Below are 21,735 nucleotides of genomic sequence, written 5' to 3' on the forward strand. Positions count from 1 at the left end.
TCTATTTTGAGGAGGGGATGTGGGGATTTTAAATTTTTGAACATAACCTCATATTGTAACTACTGATGTTTGTCTCTGTTTTGATTTGACTTTTCTGCATCTCTATTAAGTCACATTAAAGAGCTCTTACAGCAGAGGTAATTCCTACACTGTTCTTTTTACAAGATGTAAATCTAAATAAATTCTACTGTACAACTACTGTACATATGTTTCTACTTTTGATAGTCAAGCACTTTAGCACTTCAGGAACAAGACTGATAAATAACTATTATCTCAGAGCTAATTTCTCTGTTCATAAAATGGATCACGTTCATCATATTACGGCATCACAACATTCCAATCCAAGCTTCTCTCCACTGGCTCACTGTTTGGTTTAGAATCCTTTTTAAGACTCTCTGTAAATTACTTTTTGCAATTTCCCCTGAGTATCCTGTGTCTGCTTTGTCTCTCAAAGCACTTTGCAAACCCTGCTTTTAAAGGTGCTACATGAATAAAAATATTATTTGTATTATTACTACTAGTATAGTAGTGGTTGTAGTAGTTCCATTTATAGGGTATGTTATTACTGTACATTAAAAATAACTTTGTAATCTATCTAGTTCAGGTTCAAGTTTTATTTATGATGTGCAAGTTAACACAGGGTCAACGGTACAATAAGTGTTGGGCGAGAAGGGTTGTTAGTCATGAGTTGACAACAAGTTTAGAAACCTGATGGCCTGGTGTTATAAACTGTTCTTAAGTCTGGTGGTGCATTCATCTATCTATCTATCTATCTATCTATCTATCTATCTATCTATCTATCTATCTATCTATCTATCTATCTATCTGTAATTGCCACGGTTGACCAGCAGGGGGCAGTCTCAGCGTCTCCTGGCTCACGTCGCTCGGTGACGTAGCCACGCAGGGAGCGGATCCGGCTCCGCTCTGCCCCCCACAGTCTGAAGCCGGGTATGACCCAAGCTACTGCTCTCGGTTGAACCTGAGAAGATCGGGGCTGAAACAATCTCCATCCATCCTCCGCTCAGACAACACTTTGTGGAAACGCATCTCTGTCAGCAGCCAGGAGAAAAGATAACTCGTTCAAACGGTGAGTTGCGGCGCGCGGACGCTTTCCTCGAATCTCCACTTTCGCCCCGTTCTTCTCCGCTGCCCGGTTTTATTGTTGCTTTGTTCTGGGCAGCAGCCATTTTTAATCGCCTTGTCCTACATTCCCACCGCTGTGTTCAGCCCGAGCTGCGGCGGCTGCTGAAAATGTCAGCGCAGGTTTCACGGAGGTTTTTTTTTCTCCCGCTGGTGAAACCACCGTGTATTCGGCGAAGTGAAACACAGCGGGGAAGTGTGTGGAAAACCCCCGGCCTGTCACGGTTGTTTCCTGAGCACCCGGCTGGAGGTTTAGCGTAACAAGCTGAAACCGCCGATGCTAACCACCGCTAATGTGGAGCCAGTGGTCGTGTTGTGTTTTTAAATTTGTTATTTTCTAGGATAAATAAACGAGTAAACGCCATTTTTCTTCTGTTTATATATCATGTAAATAAAAGCGATGCACATCTCCCCGGGATCTCGGCCAGCAGCACTTGGTGTTTACATTAGCCTTTTTCCACATAGCTAGCATGTGTGATGGCTAGCAGCTACTCCGAGGCTTCCTCTTGACGCTTGTGTCGTTACGCTACATCTGAACATGATGTCGAATCCCAGTAGCAAACATCATCCCAATATCTGCTTCTTTGTTTTTAACCATTAGCCGAAATGTTTGTTTTTGTTCGAGCATCGCACTCGCTGGTGTCAGCTTCGTGTGCGGTAATTAGCATTAGCTTCCAGTGAGGTTACGGCACCGAGAAGTAACGTTCACGTTACAGAGGTCAAACATTATAATTCAGCACATGTGTGTTTATGGCCCTTGTGTTGTTTTCCGTTCGTTGTCTGGTGGAAATGTGTTTCTGCAGGTAAACAAAGTCAAGGGAGGGATAACGTTAGCTGTCATTGCGTTAGCTTCCACATCCTGCTAGCCTCCACAAAAGGTGTAATTTTTAAAGGGCCTTTGTAGACCGCCTTTGTTTTCTTGGGTTAACACAGGAGAAAATGGCGTGGTGTGATTTAATGTTTAGTTAAATGGAGCGCGATGGGCAGATATTTGCTTTGGAAATCCCAGTTAAACGCCACTGCGGAGCTTTAACCCCGAGCGGCCTCCGGTGCGTCGCCCATCGCCTGGTTTTCCACTCGGACGACGATCTTTCTCAGCATCGCTTTGTGTGTATAACAGTGAAATAGGCAGATGCAGGTGTTGGTGTCTCAGCTAATGTTGCACATAACCACGAGTGGATTGGAGTTCACTTTCAATGTTTTGGGTCCCACTCCACATCTCCTCGCGTGTGATTAAGCAATCGCTTCTGAAATCCGAGCACAAGAAGCCATCATTAAAATGCACACTTAAAGAAAACGCGTTTGCATTTATCACAGCATAAAACCAGGATAAAAACCCAGCTAATCGTTTGATTATCGTTTGGTAATACTATTTTACTGAAGATAAGAACAGTATTGATTATGAATTGGAAGAGCGTGTGTTGCTCTTGTTAGACAATGTTCTCCACCTTTGTTTTCTACGATTTTGGCGGATTTAGGTGAACAATAATTTTAAAAAAAAATCTTGTTATAAACGTGATGCCATTAAAAGATCTGGGTTTTGGAAAAATTTAAGTAAAAGGTAAGTAGACGCACATGAGTTAATTGCTTTATTGTCGTTATCCGCATGTTTTTCTGTATGTCTGTTAGTGTTGATTAGATTTGATGTACTCTGGTCTGCTGCATTAGATTGACTGTGTGTTTACCTAACCCTAACTCCCTATAAGTACAAAGCTCATATTTGAGTATAATCTGGTGTTTTAAGGACACGAATCCAAGTGAAATAGGTGAGACTCAGTTCTACAGAGTATCTCAGTTGTAAGGGATGAATAGATGGAAATGGAGTTTTACCAGGAAAGAGTCTACTTCCTGCCAACAACAACATGGTCTGTCACATTTGATTTTAGTTTGAGGGTGTAATATATCACACGATTGCTTATCTTCTTATTATCCTCTGGTATCTTGATTTACAGAGAGTTGCAATCATGGTTTGGAGATATCTGCTCCTTAGACTTTGGGATGCCGTGCCACATTTATTTTGTATTATTCTAATAATAACATTATAAATGTAAAACTCAGATGGGGTTTACCGTGAACAGTTTTCCAGTGGACTATCTATTAAACATAATACATAAAAGGTGGTGTCTGGTTTAAGTATAACAGTCGAGATAAAAATCCTCTTGTACAGTAATGCAATTTGCTCAAAACAGATCTGATAGTGTGAAAATTGTCATTTTATAATTTTATCTTGCTCTAAATTGGGAGGTTTCCCTGTCGGCATATTGAGGGCAGCATATCTGCAGCGTCGGTTGCTCACGGCACCTCAGTACAAAGTAAGGTACATAATACCAGAAATATTACACAAAGACTGTCTCTTACATGACTGCGTACAAGTTGGCCGTGATGGTGCCGCTGCCCCCAGGTCAAACTAAATCAGAAGTTGGAGGTGAAGTTTCACAACAGATGTGAATGTGGAACAAACCACTCTTTTCCATGTAATCTCAAATGTCCATGGTAATTTGTTCCTTTTAAGAATTGATGTGACTGTAACTGGTTTTCGAGACATGTTGAATACCTGAACACTACAGATATTTTTACAGGTGCTTAGGATACATGTTCCAAACCGTGCTGTGGGCCTCTGTGATCAGAGCCGACATACCACACATGGTTTTCTGTATAACTGTGACGCTGCTGAGGTCGAACTGGAGAGGCTTATGATCACTGTGTGTCCAAGGGCCGGGACATACAGAAATACTGGTGCGAACAAAGGACGACTGATGCGTCACCTCCCATTGGCTTTTGTTAGTTGCACATGAACACGCTGCAAAAACCACACAAGTTCATCTGACCACTAACATGTAGGTGGTCTCTCTACACCTATGTTTAGAAATACTCAGTCAGTTTGTATTTCAAAACATTACGGTCAATTCAACCATATTTACACTACGCTGAATCAGATTAAATAGTCTCTTTATTTGCTCACTGTACAAGCAGAGCATGTCTGATGCAAAATAAGCAACTGGCCCACAGCATCGCTTCCCCTTTCTTTTATTTGCTTTGCATTGGCACTTTCAGTCAGTGCTTTGCCTGTGGAAGAAAAGCAAAACAAATGGGTAACATACTGATTCATTGTGTTTGAATCAGAAGACATTCAGAAATCGCTGTCTAATCCAACAAACAGCGGTTGATTTCATGTAATACTGGCACCGCTAACTATGCTGTACCCTGTATCAGGAAGCATAACTCCAGCTTAGTGTCAAACTGCCAACATTGTACTTTTACATGACAAAATAGAGAACATTTATCCTAGCTGCCACACTTTATTTTCATGTATAGATTTTATCTCCTGAAGCCTGGGAATGTTAAAACACAAGTACCTGTAATCACCAAAAGCCCCATTATGGTGACTAGTCACGCAGCTTTTTCAGTTTTACGAGCCTTGGTCTTGAACTTGTTTGCCTCTCAAAGGAATGCTTCTAATGTCAGTGCAATGGAGGCGAGAGGAATTTGGTCTGTGGTGCTCAAAACCCTGAAAATTGACATTTGACAAAGCTAAACAGCAGTGTGTTACAGAAACTCTATCCTGGCTTAGCAGAATAGGTGTGTATTTCTGATATGAATTATTGGGATATTTCCAAAGCTGCATTCAGGCATGTACTGGACTCCACAGTTCCTCCGTATTTTCTCCGGAGGAGGTGCGTGTGTGTGTGAACGCAAATATCAGAGAGAGACACTCTGTAGTTTCTGCTGACTTCCTTGCCTGACCTCCGAGTATAAAGTTTGTGCAAATCCAGGGGGAAAAGTGTGTGTGTGTGTGGGGGGGTTGATGTCGAGTCTAGCACGAGACAGACGTATAAAAAAAAATCTCCTGGTGAAAAAGGGATGTCATAAACACAAAGGACACAGACGAAGATGTCAAGAGAGTTTGTGGTGATGAGAGCTGATTACGGTGTCAGGGTGCTGTAAACATGATCATGTGATCTACGCAGTGGAGTTAATACGTCACTTCCTGTCTCTGCTCCAGCTGCTGCACCTCTCGCCTGAATAATGTGGAGGATTTGATGCTGTCTGTGCATAAAGCCTCCCACTCTGTTGTGCATGTGTGAAATGCAAACTGCGTGTAAATTCGGCCGCCAATTCTCCGAATTTTACCTATAGGTCATGTCTGAAAATGGCTTAAGGTAGACAGAAGCAAGTGAAACTGATTTTTGTACAAATTATACAAACGATGATGGATGCATATATAGCCTACATTTGAATCACTATTCCTGACATGTTCTTTCGTAAAGTTTAAATAAATATATATTAATAAACAAGTTAAAAAAGAGTTTATACAAGTTTGCTGCTTTCTTTCTAGAAACAATAGGGGGTTTCTGCTTTCAATATTACAAGAATCTAGAATGGATTTCGTGCTGCCAAAATCCAGATTGTCTCCATTCTCACAAGATTTAAGATGATTATTGTTGACCTAAGGTTAAGAAAACGTGTTTTCTGGCGGTAAGGTGTATACTAAACGTTGAAATTTCCTCCCTCTTCTCTTGGCAGAATCAGAAAGCACTGGGAAGAGGCGCAAAGAAAAATTTCCATACTAGATGACATTACATCGCAATGTCCGATCGTTTGGGGCAAATAACCAAGTCCAAGGATGGGAAAAGCAAGTATTCTTCACTCAGCCTATTTGACAAGTACAAGGGAAAATCAATAGAAAATCAGAAAAATACAGGTAAGATCGATGTTTTGTTTCTCCCATCTTACCATATATTTCTGTGATCAAATCTCAGTTACCTTGATTCATCTACTTGTGGTTTCTTTCCCAGTAGTTCCGCGACATGGCTTACAGAGTCTTGGCAAAGTGGCCACTGCCCGGCGCATGCCCCCACCCGCTCACCTGCCGAGCTTGAAGTCTGAAAACAAAGGAAACGATCCCAACGTGATTATTGTGCCCAAAGACGGTACAGGATGGGCGAACAAGCAGGAACAACCCGATCAAAAGACGTGAGGAGAGAATGCTTCACACACAGCAAATTACCCTCTCATATAATCATTAAAGTTCAGGAGTATTTTTTTCATTTTAATATTTTATGCACTCGTCTCAAACCCAGACGTATGGTTGTCAAATACCTGAACAAGTTAGCTACATTAAGTTCAATGCGTAGGTGCATCCTGAGAGAGCCCTTCTCAGAGAGAAGAATTGCAATAAAACTAAATAAAGCTTTGAGCTTTGTAACAGTCAGTATGTGCCTGCTTTGACTAAATGTGTTCCTTCTTGTTTAGTTCTATTGCATCAACAACACAGCTGCCGGAGTTGCAGCCGCAGCTGGCTTTACAGAAATCTGTCTCCAATCTTCAGAAGCCCTCACCGGCAGCCAACCAAGAGGTGCGTATGTGAATCTGTAGTTATGTTCAATTATGGGCATTTTTTGTAGATTTATTTTTTTAACCCGCATATCAATTGTTTTTAATTTTCTTTCCATAGAACACAAACGCAGGTGGACCAAAGCAATGGGCCCAGCTAAATGGAAGGGCAAAAGAGCTAGATGGTGAGAGAGAGCACACGTTTGACTTTAATTGAGAGTGACTTGCATTTAAAAATGTAATTGCATGCTCATGGGGAAGAATATGTTGTCAATATGATGCACCTCATCTGGCTTTGCCAATTAGTACAACATTCCTAATGTATCTTCTTTTAACACAAACTACAGGTTTAAGGGCCTCAAACCGACTTCAGCCCTTCTCTCACGAGGAATTTCCCACGCTGAAGGCAGCTGGAGAACAGGACAAGGTTGGCAAGGAAAGAAGCGGCTTCGATCCGTCGTATGGGCCAGGACCAAGCCTCCGCCCCCAGAGTAAGTCTCAGGAGTTGGCTGGTCGTCTCAAAGCTAAGATAATATCGGCTTGAAAGCAAATTATTAAATTGGTGGCAACATTTGTGACAGTCTGGAAGCTAATGATAGTGTTGAAACACATTAACAGCTTTTTTTTAATAACCCATGTGAATGTCATATAGTTGTCTCCAGTAGCAGTTTTTAAACACGGAGACGATGATAAAAAATATCATTGGATTTCACAATTTGTCAGTTAAATACACACATACACATGTATGATTTGTCAATAGGCGTTTCTAAAAAATCTCCCTCTCCCACTTAAAGATGTGACGAGCTGGAGGGAAGGTGGTGGCAGGAACCTTCAGCCCTCAACCCTGACCCTCGGCCTGCCTGCAGATCCTGAGGGTAAGCTCACTGCCCTGGGTGAGACCGGCACCCCTCCCGCCCCATCTCACCCCCCCTCTGCCACGGTCACCACCCCTACAAGTGTAGTGACGGCTCTGTCACCGGTCCTCGACCCCAAGGAGCCCTCCCTACGCCCCGCCCAGCCTGTCCGCAGAACAACCGTCCCTACTGCCCTGCAGTACCAACTTCACCACACTTCCACTGCTGTCTACCATGACATGTTGCCCGCATTTGTAAGTACTGTTTGACTCATTATTTTTCACACGCCTCACATGCGAAGACTTATTGTACTTGTCAACTTTTGGATAGAAACAGCTCAATCCCTTTTGTTGGCTAATTGTTTTACTTCCATTAACATCTTGTGTCATCCTGCTGTTAACAGATGTGCTCTAAAGACACACGTGAAGCCCCAGGTACAGAGCATGTCCCTGCCACCGTCGCAGCTCCAGTCCGATTTGACAACAAACCCGCTTTTAGACAGAGCTTTGCCAAACCTGAACTCGTCAAGTAAGTACATTCACAGTGTGGGAGCAGTTGTAAAAGTTATTTAGGCGATCGCTAACGTGTCTATTTCGTTATCCCTGATTGCAGCGGTGATGTGAGAAGAGACAACCGCTTTGTGCGTGCACCACCTCGACAGTCTTCTCAGCCCATCCGCAGGCCTGGTGAAAGACCTCAACGCCCAGCCATCATCAATCCTGAGGATCTGAAGGATCTGGATGAGCTTGACCACGAATGCGAGGATGGATGGGCTGGTCAGTATTCCTCAGACTGCCTCCAGGCCTCTCTCTCAGAGAATCAAATAAAATTGTTGAGCTGTTTTATTTATATATTTTTTTAATTTTGTTTTTCCTCCAGGACTCCATGAGGAAGTTGATTATGGCGAGAAACTCAAGTTTAGTGATGATGAAGATGAGCACTCGAACAAGGATAAAAACAAGATGTGGTGAGATATTTTTTCTCATAACTCATTACTGCTCTAAATGCTCCTGTTAGACTGAAAACACTCTGTCATAGTTTTGTCATCATTTAAAGAAAGTTATTGGTTTCATTTTGATCTGTACATTTTTTAGGACTGAATGGGAGAGGGAGAGAGAGAGAGAGATCCAACGCGAGTGCCACCCCTCCCTGAGTTCAGGTGAGGTTTACCCCCCAGAGGGCACAGAAGAGAACTATTCCTACCAACATAACCATCACGAGGCTGCAAGGAAGACCAACGGCAGATATCTCCCTACGGACACACAGGTAAAAGCCCACAATGCTTTGTTTTCCACTTTCATTCTCCTCTTTTGAGATAAAATGTCTAAGAATAATTCACACTGTTAGTCATAGTTGAAACACATCTCGTTCTTTAATCTTTCTTAAGGTGCTAAGGCAGGTTGTGTCCCTAGCATCCGCTGGTGCTAGGGACTACAGGTAGTTGGTAACCTAAATTGAGCAGAAGACCTTCAAACATACAAGGGATATTCAACATCTTGTCCTATATTCTACATTATAATAAAACAACACAACCGAGCAATAGCTTTGTGCCCTCACATGCTCTTAAATTTGACTTTAATTGATATTTAGTAGAGATTACCTTGCAGTAACCAAAGTGATGTGCCTGGCTGCTTTTTACTTTCTTTTTGCTTAGCAAGTGAAAGTCTTTTGTTTAGCATTTTGGTTTAAAAAAATAGTTGGACTGAGATGTATTTGAAATTTCTTTCCTTTGTACACAGGTTTAGGTTTTTTGTAAAAAAAAAAAAAAAAATAGATAAAAGGAAAAATTAGGATTAGATCAACTGGCATGTTATTGATATTAATTTACACTGAAAAAAAAACTAACTGAAAACCTTACCTATTAGAGGGCATAGTTCCATGTGCTTTCAAGAAAATCCTATGCTTTACATAAATGAGAAGTCCTTCCCCTTGAACTACCTCTGTTTCGTCTCTAGACCCAGCAGAAAATCCAAGGTGAGCCACTGACTGACCAGGAAGATCACCAGCGCCAGTCTCAGTCTCAGTCCCAGGCCCAGGCTCCTGCTAGGGCCAAGTATGTGTCACCTGAGCTGTCGGAGGCAGTCGAGAGAGCCCGTAAACGCCGGGAAGAGGAAGAGAGGCGTGCCCGTGAGGAGCGACTGGCTGCCTGTGCTGAAAAACTGAAAAGGCTGGATGAGAAATTTGGGAAGACCGAAAGGCAGACGTCAAGGACAGAGGAGGGCCAGAAAGAGGAAGATGGCAAAGAAGTCCCGCTGTCCCCAAACAGGGAACAAAGTAAAAGTCAACCTGAGAACTGGCAATACAGCACAAAAGGTGAGAAATTGCAAGTAGACCTAAACATTTAGGTCCACATACTTAACTTAAAATAAAAGCTCCACAACAGGCAATTCTAATATTGTTTTATCAATTATTTTCCAGATGGAACTGAGTGTCTCACAGACAACTCTCCGGGCCATAGTTACCGCGAGGAATCTGGCTTCTCTAACTACCGTGCCAGTGAGGATGATGGACAGGAGCCTTCCTCCCCCTCAGGAGACTACAACGGACGTCATACCTCCAAACCCATCCCACCCCGCTTTCAAAAGCAGCAGCAGCAGCAGCAGCCTCCGCCGCCACTGCCACTGCCGCACCACCAGCAGCAGCAGCAGCAACCGCTGCCGCCACTGCCGCACCACCAGCAGCAGCAGCAGCAGCAGCAGCAGCCGCCGCCGCCGCCACTGCCGCACCACCACCACCAGCAGCCGCAGCAACAGCCGCAGCAGCAGCAGCCGCAGCCGGTGAGTGCCACTGGATGCCCATTCTGACACAAAGTCCAAATCTCATACTAATGTATCAATATATTATTGACTGCTTTGTTGTATGATGCTAAAAGGGCCTGTTGCAAGGCGAGTTGGTTCTTAATTATACATGGTCCGGCCATTTTGACTTAGTCTAGAAAGTGAACTGGATTTAATTGTATGCATTTCCTGACACGTGTTTGTTGTATACATTCAACAGGATCAAGTGTACAAGATGCAGCATTGGCAGCAGTCAGGACACCCTGCCCCGTCAAACTCAAGCCATGGACAGCGGGGCTACTATCCCCCACATGTCCTCGGGTTTGACCCCCGCTGGATGATGATGCCACCTTTCATGGATCCCCGCATGACCCAAGGACGATCTCCTGTGGACTACTACCCCGGTGCTGTCCATTCTTCAGGTGAGCCCAAATTTAACAAAACAAGCATATACCATCACATCTAAAATTAGTTGATTTTTCTATCATGGAAATACAACTTCAACACTGCATTTTTCTTCCACCAGGAATGATGAAACCCATGATGCATCAAGACCACTTGAACAGTCCTGGTTCTGATGAGGGCCATTCCAACCTGCACCAGGAGAGAAGAGCCCCCTCCACTGAGCCTTACCCTGTGTGGAACCAGGATGGCTACCCCTCGCGCAGCTTCACCCCACCTTACCAGAGACAACATGAAAGCTCAGACAGTGGCCTGCCAGATGATAGGTTGGTGATTGTAATAAAAATATGTTTTGCAGTTCTTGATTCTAGGCACTGTATTTTCTCTAAAAACTATGAAACATCTAGTAAAACTTTGCTTAGTGACATAGGCTTCTCTTGATGGGCTTTCTTCTACAGAAGTGATGTCATCAGCTCCCAACAGGACTGCTATGAAGAAAGAGCCAACGAGTGCTTGCCCCACCCTCAAGATGATCTCCCCCACCATGCTTTCCAGAGCCGGGGCCCAGACAGAGCACATCATGACCATGGTTTGCTGACCACTGCTCAGACCCGACCCCAGAATCTTGCAGATAATGAATACCCAAAACAAGACTCCAGAGACAAACATCTCAAAGATGGCCCTGAATCTCATGACGAGACCTTAGATGGCTCCAAGGACAATTGGAAAAGAGACAGAGGCCAGAAACAAGATGGAGGACTTAACAGTGCTCAAAGCCAGTGGTCTGAAGCCAGTTCCAGCTCCAGCAGTAGTGTGAGCCAGCCATCTGAACCCAGTGGGCGTACTTTGATTCGCAGAACCGGGCCCATCAAGAAACCAGTTCTCAAGGCACTCAAAGTGGAAGATAAGGAGAATGAGAAGCCTAAACCTGAGCCTGAGGAGAAGCCTGTCCCCTACCGTCTAGAGAAAGAAGTCCTTACCAATGTTTATGACTTGAAGAGAGACATCCAGCCTGCCAGCAACAGGCGTGCAGCCTCACCTGTTGTTGAGAAACAACCCGAAGAGAGGCAGCGTCAGTCACCAGCTCCCATCAAAACAGAAAGACCACTGAGCACCCACAGTGATGATTCTCCCAAGGAGAACCCCTGGGAGAGCAGCAAGAGCCATTCACCTAGAGACAGCCAAGAAAATCGCGATCCCCAGGCACCACGGCGTAATAACTGGATCTTTATTGATGAAGAACAAGCCTTTGGTGCAGTCAGGGGAGCAGGTAGAGGCCGCAGTCGAGGCTTTAGGGAATTCAACTCTAGAGGTGGAGGCCGTGGTGGCCGAGGTGGGGACAATCTCAGAGGAGCTTATAACAATAATAACAACAGCAGTGGAATCGGTGCCCAACGGACAGGCAGAGGCAGAGCAGCACCTCGGGACCTGGTCACGGTGGAGGAGTTCCAGAGGGGCAAGCCCCGGAGGCGAAATGTCAGTGAGACCTTGAGTGAAGCCTCCGAGTATGAGGAACTGCCGAAGAGGCGACGCGAGAAGGGATCTGAAAACGGCGAAGGTTACACAGAGTCAGCAGAAGTCCGTAAAGCTGATAGAGATTCTTGGAGATCCAACAAAGTGTATACAGATGACCAGACGGCCGCAGATTTCAAAGAAAAGACCAAGGCCGGCCGGGGCTTTGGGGGCCGCACGTTGCCTCCCAGACTGAATACCACTGGAAGTTACACTCGAGGCTTTGGGGGTTCCAGGGACATTTCTACATGGAGAGGCCGTGGACCCCAGTTTGTTAACAATGGTGGCTCCATGCAAGAGAATGGTTATGGTCCTGGAGCTGAGACAGTTTATACCCGCAGACTCCCTGTTGAGCGTGAGTCTCTCAAGTACCCAACTAAATTCACTGGCTCTTTAGTGGAAAATGGCACAGAGGAACGTGAAGGAGAATACTACATTGACAACGATAACCCAGACAGGCAGATGTTGAGGAGACGTCGTCCACCCCGACAAGACAAGCCTCCACGCTTCCGTCGTCTACAACAAGAACGTGAACCAGGCACAAACCAGTGGACGAGTGACGAGTATGTAAATGGAGACTTCGCAAACCCCTGGCCTGGTCGTCCCAAAGGCACCGGGGAAGAGAACTGGCCCAGTGGCCACTACTCTGGTGGACGGCCTAACCCGCATGGTCAGGTGGAGGAATGGGAGACAGGATCAGACAACAGCGACTTGGGTGACTGGAGAGAGAAGCGAGCCGGAGGCGCAGCTACACAGGGACATGGTGATATTCCATCTGATGGCCATAGTGAACCAGGCTCTGGTGAGAAAAGGGAACTCTCCAAGAGAAGTTTCTCCAGCCAGAGACCGCTGGTGGAACGGCAGAACAGGAAAGGAGAGCCATCGCTGCTTGAAGTGAGCAAGATGACGCGTACACCTGATAATCCCCCCACGTCGTCCTCTAACAGGAGTGACAGTTGGCAGAACGGAGGGACTTCTTGTAAGAGGTGAGGTGAATAATAGAACAGAATGATAGAGGTTCATTGTAGGTTCTACCCTCTTATACGCATATCTATTGCTTCATGGAATGAAGCCTCCTCAATATGTGCTTGGGAATTGTGTTGATGCAACAGTGTCTTGTGTCATGCCTGGTTTTCATAGTTGCTATGAAACCAACAAAAAAATGTTTTCTTCACATGTTGTTTTGACCTCAAAATTAACCAGCTTGTCCCCTGACAGTGACGGGAATGTCAGAGGGCACCTTAATTTGAAGGAACAATTATTTATTCATGAAAGTAAATGCTTATTATTTTTGGAGAAGTATTGTTTGCTACTGTTTGCCCTGCTGTTGAATAAAGTCTGAGGTCAATGGCATGACTCCCAATGCAGTCAGTTACAGACAAGATTTTCCACAGAATCCCCCCCAGGCCTGGATTTTGAAAATTGACAACTGCCCCAAATTAAATGATGTGTATCACGAGATTGTCTTAAGTTTGTGACAGTTTTATATATATTTTTGTTGATGTTTTTAGTGGTGCTTAAATTATCCATTTATTTTCAGCAGGAGCCCAGATGAGTTGGGCCCCATCTACAGCATAGAGCCAGAGGAGAGGGAGCCCAGTGACCCGTCAGGGAAGGACTTGGACAAGGAGCTAAATCCAGGACCTGTCAAGTCAGACATAGCCGAACCTCTGTCCCAGTATGAACTCAGCAGCTACCCCAGTGAGTCCTGCGTTTTTTGGATTAATAGTTTTTCTCCATGTTGATAGAAATGAAATACCCATGGGCAATTACTGCTCCTACATTTTTGTATTTTGCACAAACCACATGTCTGTTTTCTTTTAGTTGATGGCGATGCAGGGGGACCAGTTTCAAATCCAGATGGATACCAGGACGCCTTATCCAAAAAGCAAAGGCGCCCACAGGAAGATGACAGGAGGAGGAAGGAACAGGGAGCTGCTGTAAGTTAAACACACATCCAGATGCTCAGTCCTCCTGCTGAGATGAACAAAAAGTGCATAGTTTGTTAAGCATTATTTCCTTTGCCGTGTTAGATGCCAGTGAAGAACAGGACGATCGCATCCAAGATACCACCACGCTTTGCTAAAAAGCAGGGAAGCATGAGCATTGAGCAACCTGAGGAGGCGCTGTCCTCCAACAATCTGGGAACTGAAATCTGGGAGACCAACAGCTCAGGTAACAGAAAAGGTCCTAATTCCTGTCAAGTGTTTGTCCTCAGGGATTTTTATATGGCTCTATAAAGCAGGAGCTTTGGTGAGAAAATCTTAACATTGTTCACAGTGCACATTTACTAAAGTATTTTACAGCAGGATATACTATTGTAATATTATTTGACAGCTTTTCTCTATTATTAAACTGAGGTTTTTTGTATTTGTCAATTTTAGGGATGCAGCAGTGTGTTTGCACTCTTTAAATAATGGCCATTATAACACAAAAGCTAGGAAATAATTATTTCAAATATGGATTCTATGTAAAAGCTTACTTCTTTACTATTAAATGTTTGCCTTTCAACAAAAGGATTTTCATTGAGATATTCATCTATATAACAGGTCATGTTTTCTATTTGTCACTAATGGATTTCATTTATCTCTTGCAGCTCTTTCAGTCCAGTCTTCAGGGGGAGACTCGTGGACTAAACAGGTGTCTTACACTGGGAGCGAGCCCAACTCCGAGGTAATACAGTTAATAGTTTTAGTTTTCTTCTCTGCTTCATTATTGTCAAATATCGTTTGTTGAAACCAAATTAAACGACTAAATAAATGTATGTATATGTTCCTCTTTGCCAGGACTCTGATGCCGGCCCAGAGCAGACTAAAGAACAGCACAAGCCGGGGCCCATCGGAAACGAACGCTCCCTGAAACACCGCAAGGGCTCTGAAGGTGTTGATAGGCTGGAAGGTGGCCCCATCACGCCAGTCAATGGCGTGGACCTACATGTGGACACTGTGCTGCCCGGGCCTCCTATTGAGTTTGGTGTTAGTGCCAAAGACTCTGATTTCAGCCTACCACCAGGCTCTACCCCGGTGCCAGTGTCCAATCCTGTCAACAAGCTTCAGGAGGCACTTGCCACCAATGTGAGTGCTTTTATCTGTACTTCTGTTGTCTTGGAAACAACTAGAGGTGATCTGAATGCATTTACGATGATTGCAATTAAAACCATTTAAACAATGCTTCCAGAAAGAGCAGAGTACATTAATAATGAGATATTGATCCTGAACCTTATTTTTTAACAGACTGTTCTCAATCAGACTATTCCCATGCTGCGCTCCAATCATCTGCAGCCTGGCATGAACCTCAACCCCATCTCCTTCCCCAGTGCTGACCTCACTCTCAAGGTACTTGAATTACAATCCCATTTACACAGAGCTGTGTCTTTCATACATATACCAAATAAAGGAAAATCGGTGTCTGTTTAAGCAACCATTTCTTGTAAATATAGTGGGAACATAAAGGCAAAACTGATTGTGGTGTTTGTGAATGTTTGTTTTCTTCAGATGGAATCTGCACGTAAGGCATGGGAGAACTCCCAGTCCCTCCCTGAGCAGGGCTCCCCTGGCGGAATACCTTCAGGTGGTCAGCCTCCCTGCAGCGTTGGCTCCAGTGTCAGCTACAGTTCATTTGGAGGAGTGTCCATGCCTCCAATGCCTGTGGCTTCAGTAGCACCCTCCATGTCCATGCAAGGTAGAACAGATTTTATTTTTCTTTGTATGATGAGGGTTTATTCTTTAAAGACAACTAAACTAAAACATGTTGTTTCCCGTCATGTCTGTAGGTAATCACATCACACCATTGTATCTGGATGGCCATGTCTTTCCAAGCCAGCCACGCCTTGTACCTCCCAACATGACCCAGCAGCAGACATACCAACAGGTAGAGGGATAAACAAAATAAACACACAGGCTTGATGTGTATCAGCAGAATTGTAATCATGTTACATTTGTTCCTTCATTCAGGCGGCTGCAGCCCAGCAGATTCCCATCTCTCTCCACACGTCTCTTCAGGCTCAGGCTCAGCTGGGACTTCGGGGCGGTCTACCCGTCTCTCAGTCTCAAGAGATGTTCAGCTCTATTCCTCCCTTCAGGTACTGCCACCTCAATTTTTCACTGAAATCCCACTAATTTGCTTCAATTTAGTTGGATGTTCAGCTCACATGGCACACATGAACCTCATTTGAGTGTAGTTGATTGCTTTTGTTTTGCTCATTTTGCTGCTGTGCTTCGTTTCAGGTCACAGGTTTACATGCACCACAACCTGTCACAGCCCAGCCCCATGGTGCTGTCGGGCGGAGCCCCTCTCAAGGGGCCCTACTCTCCTTTCCCTGGCATGCAGCCCTCAGACATGGTCAAGTCACAGTCAGGCTCACACTACCAGCCAATGAATGGCAGCCAGCAACTAGTCTATGACAGCCAGATGAATCAGGGCCCTGGGATGGGTTCTTCCCAGTTAATGGACTCTCAGCTCATTCAGGTTAGTTCATAGGTCAAACTCGGTTTCACAACAGCTCAAGATACCGTGTTGTAACCGTCGGATTTTTTAAGATTTAAATACAATAAGATCTTTCTTGTCACCAGGTGACCATGCCCCTCCCTGGTTCTCAGCTGCGCTACGGCTCAGCTCAGCAGCATCTCATCCTCCCACAGTCCATCCAGCTGCAGCAGGGACAGAACCTGTCGGTGGGAGCCCCACGTCGGATGATGCCACCTGGCTCCCAGGCTGCTGTCATGACCGGCAGTCGAGAGGTAGGACTAGTAGCTCTCATGCCACCCACCCAAACACTGCATTGTTCAAACATTAGTGCAATAATGATAGAAAGAGTAGTCCACAGTGTTTTGTGTAATGCTAAATGTTTTTGTTGTTGCTCTATTCTCAGGCCTCGCAGATGGAAATGAAAGGCTTTCAGTATTCTGATAAGCCCAACCACTCCCAGGGCATGTCTGTAGGTTCCTACAGGTGAGTGGAAAACACTTACTAGAATTTAACTGTATGTACAGCTAACACTTAATATGCTACTTTGGGATGTTACCAATTGAGATTAGGTGTATTACAATGCACCTTTGAAGACATGGATTGGAAAAACATATATATTTTTTTGCCTTCTTTTCATCAGGCCTGGGTCTGCCAGCCCCAGTGGGAAGCCCTCTGGCCCTTTAGGCCCCCTGCCAACACATTACACTCAACAGGTATGTATTTTTCAAATGTTTATTTTGAGATGCATTGGAGTGTGTGAGTGTTTTCCAACATCTAATGCTGTGTATCTCAAAATTATGGCCCAGGGATCAGTTCCAAAAATGAAAATTGAATAACGTAACAAGAAACTTGTGAGAAAATGCAGGTATTTGAGTGAAAGGTCTGAAAATACCCTAATAAGATCAGTGCTAATTTTTTGTTTTTTCATTTATTTCCCATTCCCTCACCTTCCCTTAACCCCCACGGCCACCAGGTCCCACCCACTCAGGGCAGCATGGTGATGCACATGCGGCCCCCCACCACAGGCCCTTTCCCCAACCCCATCCAGAGACCAATCATGCAGGTGAACAAGCCTGTCATCATCCGCTCCCCCCCTTACCCTAACCCTGGCCGCGACCCCTCCCACTCCAACCTTCCTTCGGCCCCCGAGCCCCCTGTTAAGGGGCCAGAGGATGGCATGAAGGTGAGCCACCCACTGTAAATATAGGTAATTTCATTTAATCTATTTTCTTTTTCTCTGTTTGAATCACTTGTTTTATGGCTTTTATCTACAGAGTGCCTTTGACTTTTAGTGTACATTTGTAGTTATCATATCTGAAATGTCTTTACTGCGTATCTGAGATCGTGTAATTCTGTACTGTTGATACTAATAACAATTTGTCTTAAATATGAACATGTTTATATATTGTATATAACTAATATATTTACATTTGTCATTCAACAGTTAATTAGTAAAAATAATTCCTTATATGCACTCTTAAATATGATTGCAGATGAATGATTGTTTTGGATAGCCTGATGCTGATAATCAGCTTGGTTTAAGTGACTATCAACTCATTGACAAGTAATCAGCAGCCTGGTTGAACTTACAGATGATTTGGTTAATCAGACAAAAATCTGTCTTTCTGTAGAGTTTATGATGCAAAAGGCAGTTTTTATGCTGAATGAAGTAGAAGTTTGGTGTCATTGGCTCAATCTCACTATGTGATCACTGTTCATAAAAGGGATCCAACTGTAAATTTACATTGTTTCAGACAACATAACCTTTTAAATGGTCTGAAACTACAGAGGGAGACATGTATAAGGAATATATCTTTTGATATTTTCCAGGTAGCTGAACATCAGCCTTGGACTATCCAAACAAACTTGACAGCATGAATGTAAAGCTCACTAGACGCTGCTGTAAGCTTTAGTAACCCTGCCTCTTCTTTGTACAGAATAAAACCTTACGAGAAGTGCGCAAGGCAGTGGGTGAGGGCAAGACACCATCCGGGGGCATGACCAGCAAACTCCAGGAGCCCCTACCCTCCATGGGGCAAGCCAAACCAGCACGCACTGGAGCCATCAAACCCCAGGCTGTCAAAGTAGAGGAGGGCAAGGCATAATAACAATGGACCTGAACGTCCTCATCACCACCCAGCCTGTCAGCGCAAAGCCCCTCCACCAATGTCTGAGCCCTCTGAGACCCATCTCATCCAGAGGTGCCGAGGCAAGGGGCAAACATGCAGACATGATGAATTGACCCCTTTTTGAACTGTCAGAACTGGACACTTATTATTTCACACCACGTATAGAGATATATATAAATATATTATAAATATATACATAGACACAAACAGTCTTTTAAGCAGATCTCTTCAAGGTCCTCTTTAATTTATTATTAGTCACTTTTAAGGGGAGATTGGTAAAGATAAGATATTTCTGTTTTTTTGGATTTCTCCTTGAAGCAGGGAAAAGAAAAGTGGCCAACTCAGACAGATTGTTCATTTTTCACACCATTTTGCCAAACTGTATTTACTCCCTGTTTATGGACTGTAGCCCTCGAGACCAGGCAGACTCTTGATAAAACTCGCTATGAGACGAAAGGTCTGCTCAACATTTTTTTTAAACAATTGAAATGCAGTGGGGCACTTGCTGCTCATTTTTGCTGGTAAATAAAAGGTTCAAGTCATCACCCCTTCATCCTATTGGTAAAGGACGTATTCTATTAACCTGGGAAAAAATTCTAACTCCAATTTGTGGACATCGTTGCATGTCACTGTGGCAAAAGTCGATTTCAGCCTAGAAGCGCATCCTCTGGGGTTTTTTCACCCAGCCCATGAACTGCGGCAAAAACAGCGTAGAACGGTAGAAATTATTTCTTTTCTTAAAAGTCTGTTTGCTTTTTTTTTAAACATTCTGTTGCTTGCTCTTTTTCTGTCTATAAACTGAAACAAAAAGGTGAACATTGTACCAAAATCATGTCGCTTCCACAGGAACTTCACTGGCATCGATCTGGCGTGTGCATGTGATGTGCTGAACGTGTGTGTGTGTGTGTGTGTGTAAACTCGCAGGACTCCTATCTACCCGAACGCGGTGTTGGTAACGCTGTCGTCGACTGTAAGGATTTTAAACAAATGCCAAGCTGGCAACAAAACTTTGGGGCTCGTTGTGACGTTTTGTGGGGGGAGGGGGCTGCATTCTCTATTTCTGTTAAGGACCCTCATGAATTAGCTGATTTAAAAGGCTTTGCTTTCGTATCCCTTTTTTATTTGGGTTGTAATGAATCAAATTTTCAGTTGATGAACATGTGATTATTTTGACATCCCTTAACCTTGGGGCAGTTTGCTTTCTCCTGAAACACTGTTCACCAATTCTGTTCAAATCCTGCTACAGTTGTGGAAATGGTGAAGAAACGGACTCATCCCATTTGATTACTCAGCATCTGGTCTCCGAGGTGGCACGAGCAATAAATGCAGCCTAACTATAATCACAATCAGGGTCCAAATAACTTTTACTCTTTCCTGATAGAAGCTAATGATCACCAACGAGGGGCGTTAAGCTTTGCTTGCTGAATTAAAAAATTTTGCTTACGCTTTTTTTTTTGTGCGCGCTGCAGTTCCAGTGGACTACGAAGGACTTTTAAAGTGTTCTATATGAAAATGTGAAGCTGTTGGAATCATCCTTTTACTTTGTTTTGTTTTTTGTAATGGACATTTATTTTGAAACTCAAAAATGCCAATGTCATACCTGGTTAAATGTTACTGCTTACTATAATGCTCCATGACACTACAACATGTTGCGATTTATCTTAATGTTTCACTGGTATATATGTATATGCATACTTAACTGTACAGTCAGGCCTCGTCAGCGAAGAGAGGCTCAAACCCACATTTCATTTTTAGATATTATGGCACTATAAAGGATTTAACGTTGAAAAGGTCACTGTTCTCAGAATGGACTGCTTTCACTTGTCGATAGGTTTTGTCAGGCTTGGAGTGTTTTTTGCCTCTTATCCCTTACTGCAAAAAGATCTCGATGCTTCTCATCATTGTACCTGCACCAAAATGCCCCCGACTCTTTCTTTTTGTACTTTTAAGATGCATATTTCATTTTTGTTGGAGGACCAGTGCTTTCTACAGCTGATCCAGCATTCTATTTATCCTATCTGATCTTTATCCTTTCAGATATTTGGTCAATACTCTCCCTTGTTAAAAAAAAAGAGCTTATTGAAAGAAAAGAAATAAAGCAGTTGTGATTTCTTAAATGTACTGTTGATTCTGTACTCTCACTTTGTCATATTAAAATCATGCATCAAATGGTTTCAGTCTTGGAGCTGTTAGCTGAGGTTGCTGGGAGAACTTTACAAGTACAATAATCAAGTTTTAGGAGACTGGAGTCAGTTTAAAACTGACCAGCTCAGTTTCTGAAAAGTAAAAGGTATTTCACATGCAGTTTTTTTGTATTTCACACAATGTTCAATGTGAAGCTATAGAACAGCTTTTCATTAGGCACAGGCATCTGCTGAAAGAGGAAATCAAGCATGGTTTTAACTACTATAGTTTGAAATGCAAAAGAATGTCTCTAATAGCCACACGTTATAGCCACCACTAACAAAAGACATTCTACTTTATAATTAATTTACAAGAATTAAAAAAAAAACTAATAGGCCATTTCTTCGTATATCCTGATTAGTCTGCTTGTATGGAGATATAATCAGGATTTAATATCAGCACCATGCCCATTGTCTTTTATTCCTCATCTTTTATACTTTTTAAGTCCGCTTATGTTTTTGCAGTTTAAAGGGCGTCTTTTTTGACCTGGCTGTGCGGTTCATCCTTGTTTAGCATACTTCTCTTGACCAGTGATCGACTGGAGGGTCGAGTTACTGTTTTGTTCAATCGCTCATAACTTAACACTGATTCCAAATCCTGTAATGAGGTGTCACAATAGGGATGCAAACTATTGATTAGTTATTTAGTCAATGAAACATCAAAACATTTTAATAACAAAAACCTTCACTTACCTAAGGTGGTGTCCTCCAAAAACAGCCCCAGACTCCCAAATATTAATTTCATTATGTTATACGACAAAGAAAAGGAACAAATTACAAAGTATAATGAAAATATTTAAAATTGTGACTGATTATTTTACGGTTAATTGACTAATCGCTTAATCGACTTATCGTTGCACATACATCACATCATCTGAGGTGGTCTCAATTCCAAAAGGGCGGAAAACGAGGAAACTATTCAATTTTCTTATGATTT

The 21,735-nt window shown here is 43.5% G+C and overlaps 1 protein-coding gene across 4 annotated transcripts; it reads left to right on the plus strand.

Moving 5' to 3' along the window:
• The first annotated feature begins 919 nt into the window (after nt 1-919).
• Nucleotides 920-20,788, plus strand: prrc2b (proline-rich coiled-coil 2B). 4 transcript variants are annotated; one of them, XM_035141348.2, is made up of 31 exons: nt 920-1,087; nt 5,665-5,842; nt 5,937-6,114; nt 6,394-6,496; nt 6,596-6,659; nt 6,822-6,965; nt 7,269-7,582; nt 7,732-7,856; nt 7,941-8,104; nt 8,208-8,295; nt 8,423-8,594; nt 9,284-9,641; nt 9,747-10,105; nt 10,326-10,527; nt 10,632-10,833; nt 10,966-13,005; nt 13,560-13,720; nt 13,844-13,959; nt 14,053-14,194; nt 14,616-14,692; nt 14,806-15,093; nt 15,253-15,354; nt 15,514-15,700; nt 15,792-15,889; nt 15,973-16,100; nt 16,246-16,486; nt 16,591-16,758; nt 16,890-16,969; nt 17,127-17,199; nt 17,460-17,669; nt 18,424-20,788. In XM_035141348.2, exons 2-31 carry the CDS (start codon nt 5,728-5,730, stop codon nt 18,589-18,591), a joined length of 6,867 nt encoding a protein of 2,288 aa, XP_034997239.2. In that variant the 5' UTR covers nt 920-1,087; nt 5,665-5,727; the 3' UTR covers nt 18,592-20,788. The 4 variants fall into 4 exon arrangements, with proteins under 4 accessions (XP_034997239.2, XP_034997241.2, XP_034997240.2 ...); XM_035141350.2 differs by having other exon boundaries at nt 13,563-13,720; XM_035141349.2 differs by having other exon boundaries at nt 5,940-6,114.
• The last annotated feature ends 947 nt before the right edge of the window (nt 20,789-21,735 follow it).

This window comes from Hippoglossus stenolepis, chromosome 18 (genome assembly GCF_022539355.2).
Source record: "Hippoglossus stenolepis isolate QCI-W04-F060 chromosome 18, HSTE1.2, whole genome shotgun sequence".
Lineage (NCBI taxonomy): Eukaryota > Metazoa > Chordata > Actinopteri > Pleuronectiformes > Pleuronectidae > Hippoglossus > Hippoglossus stenolepis.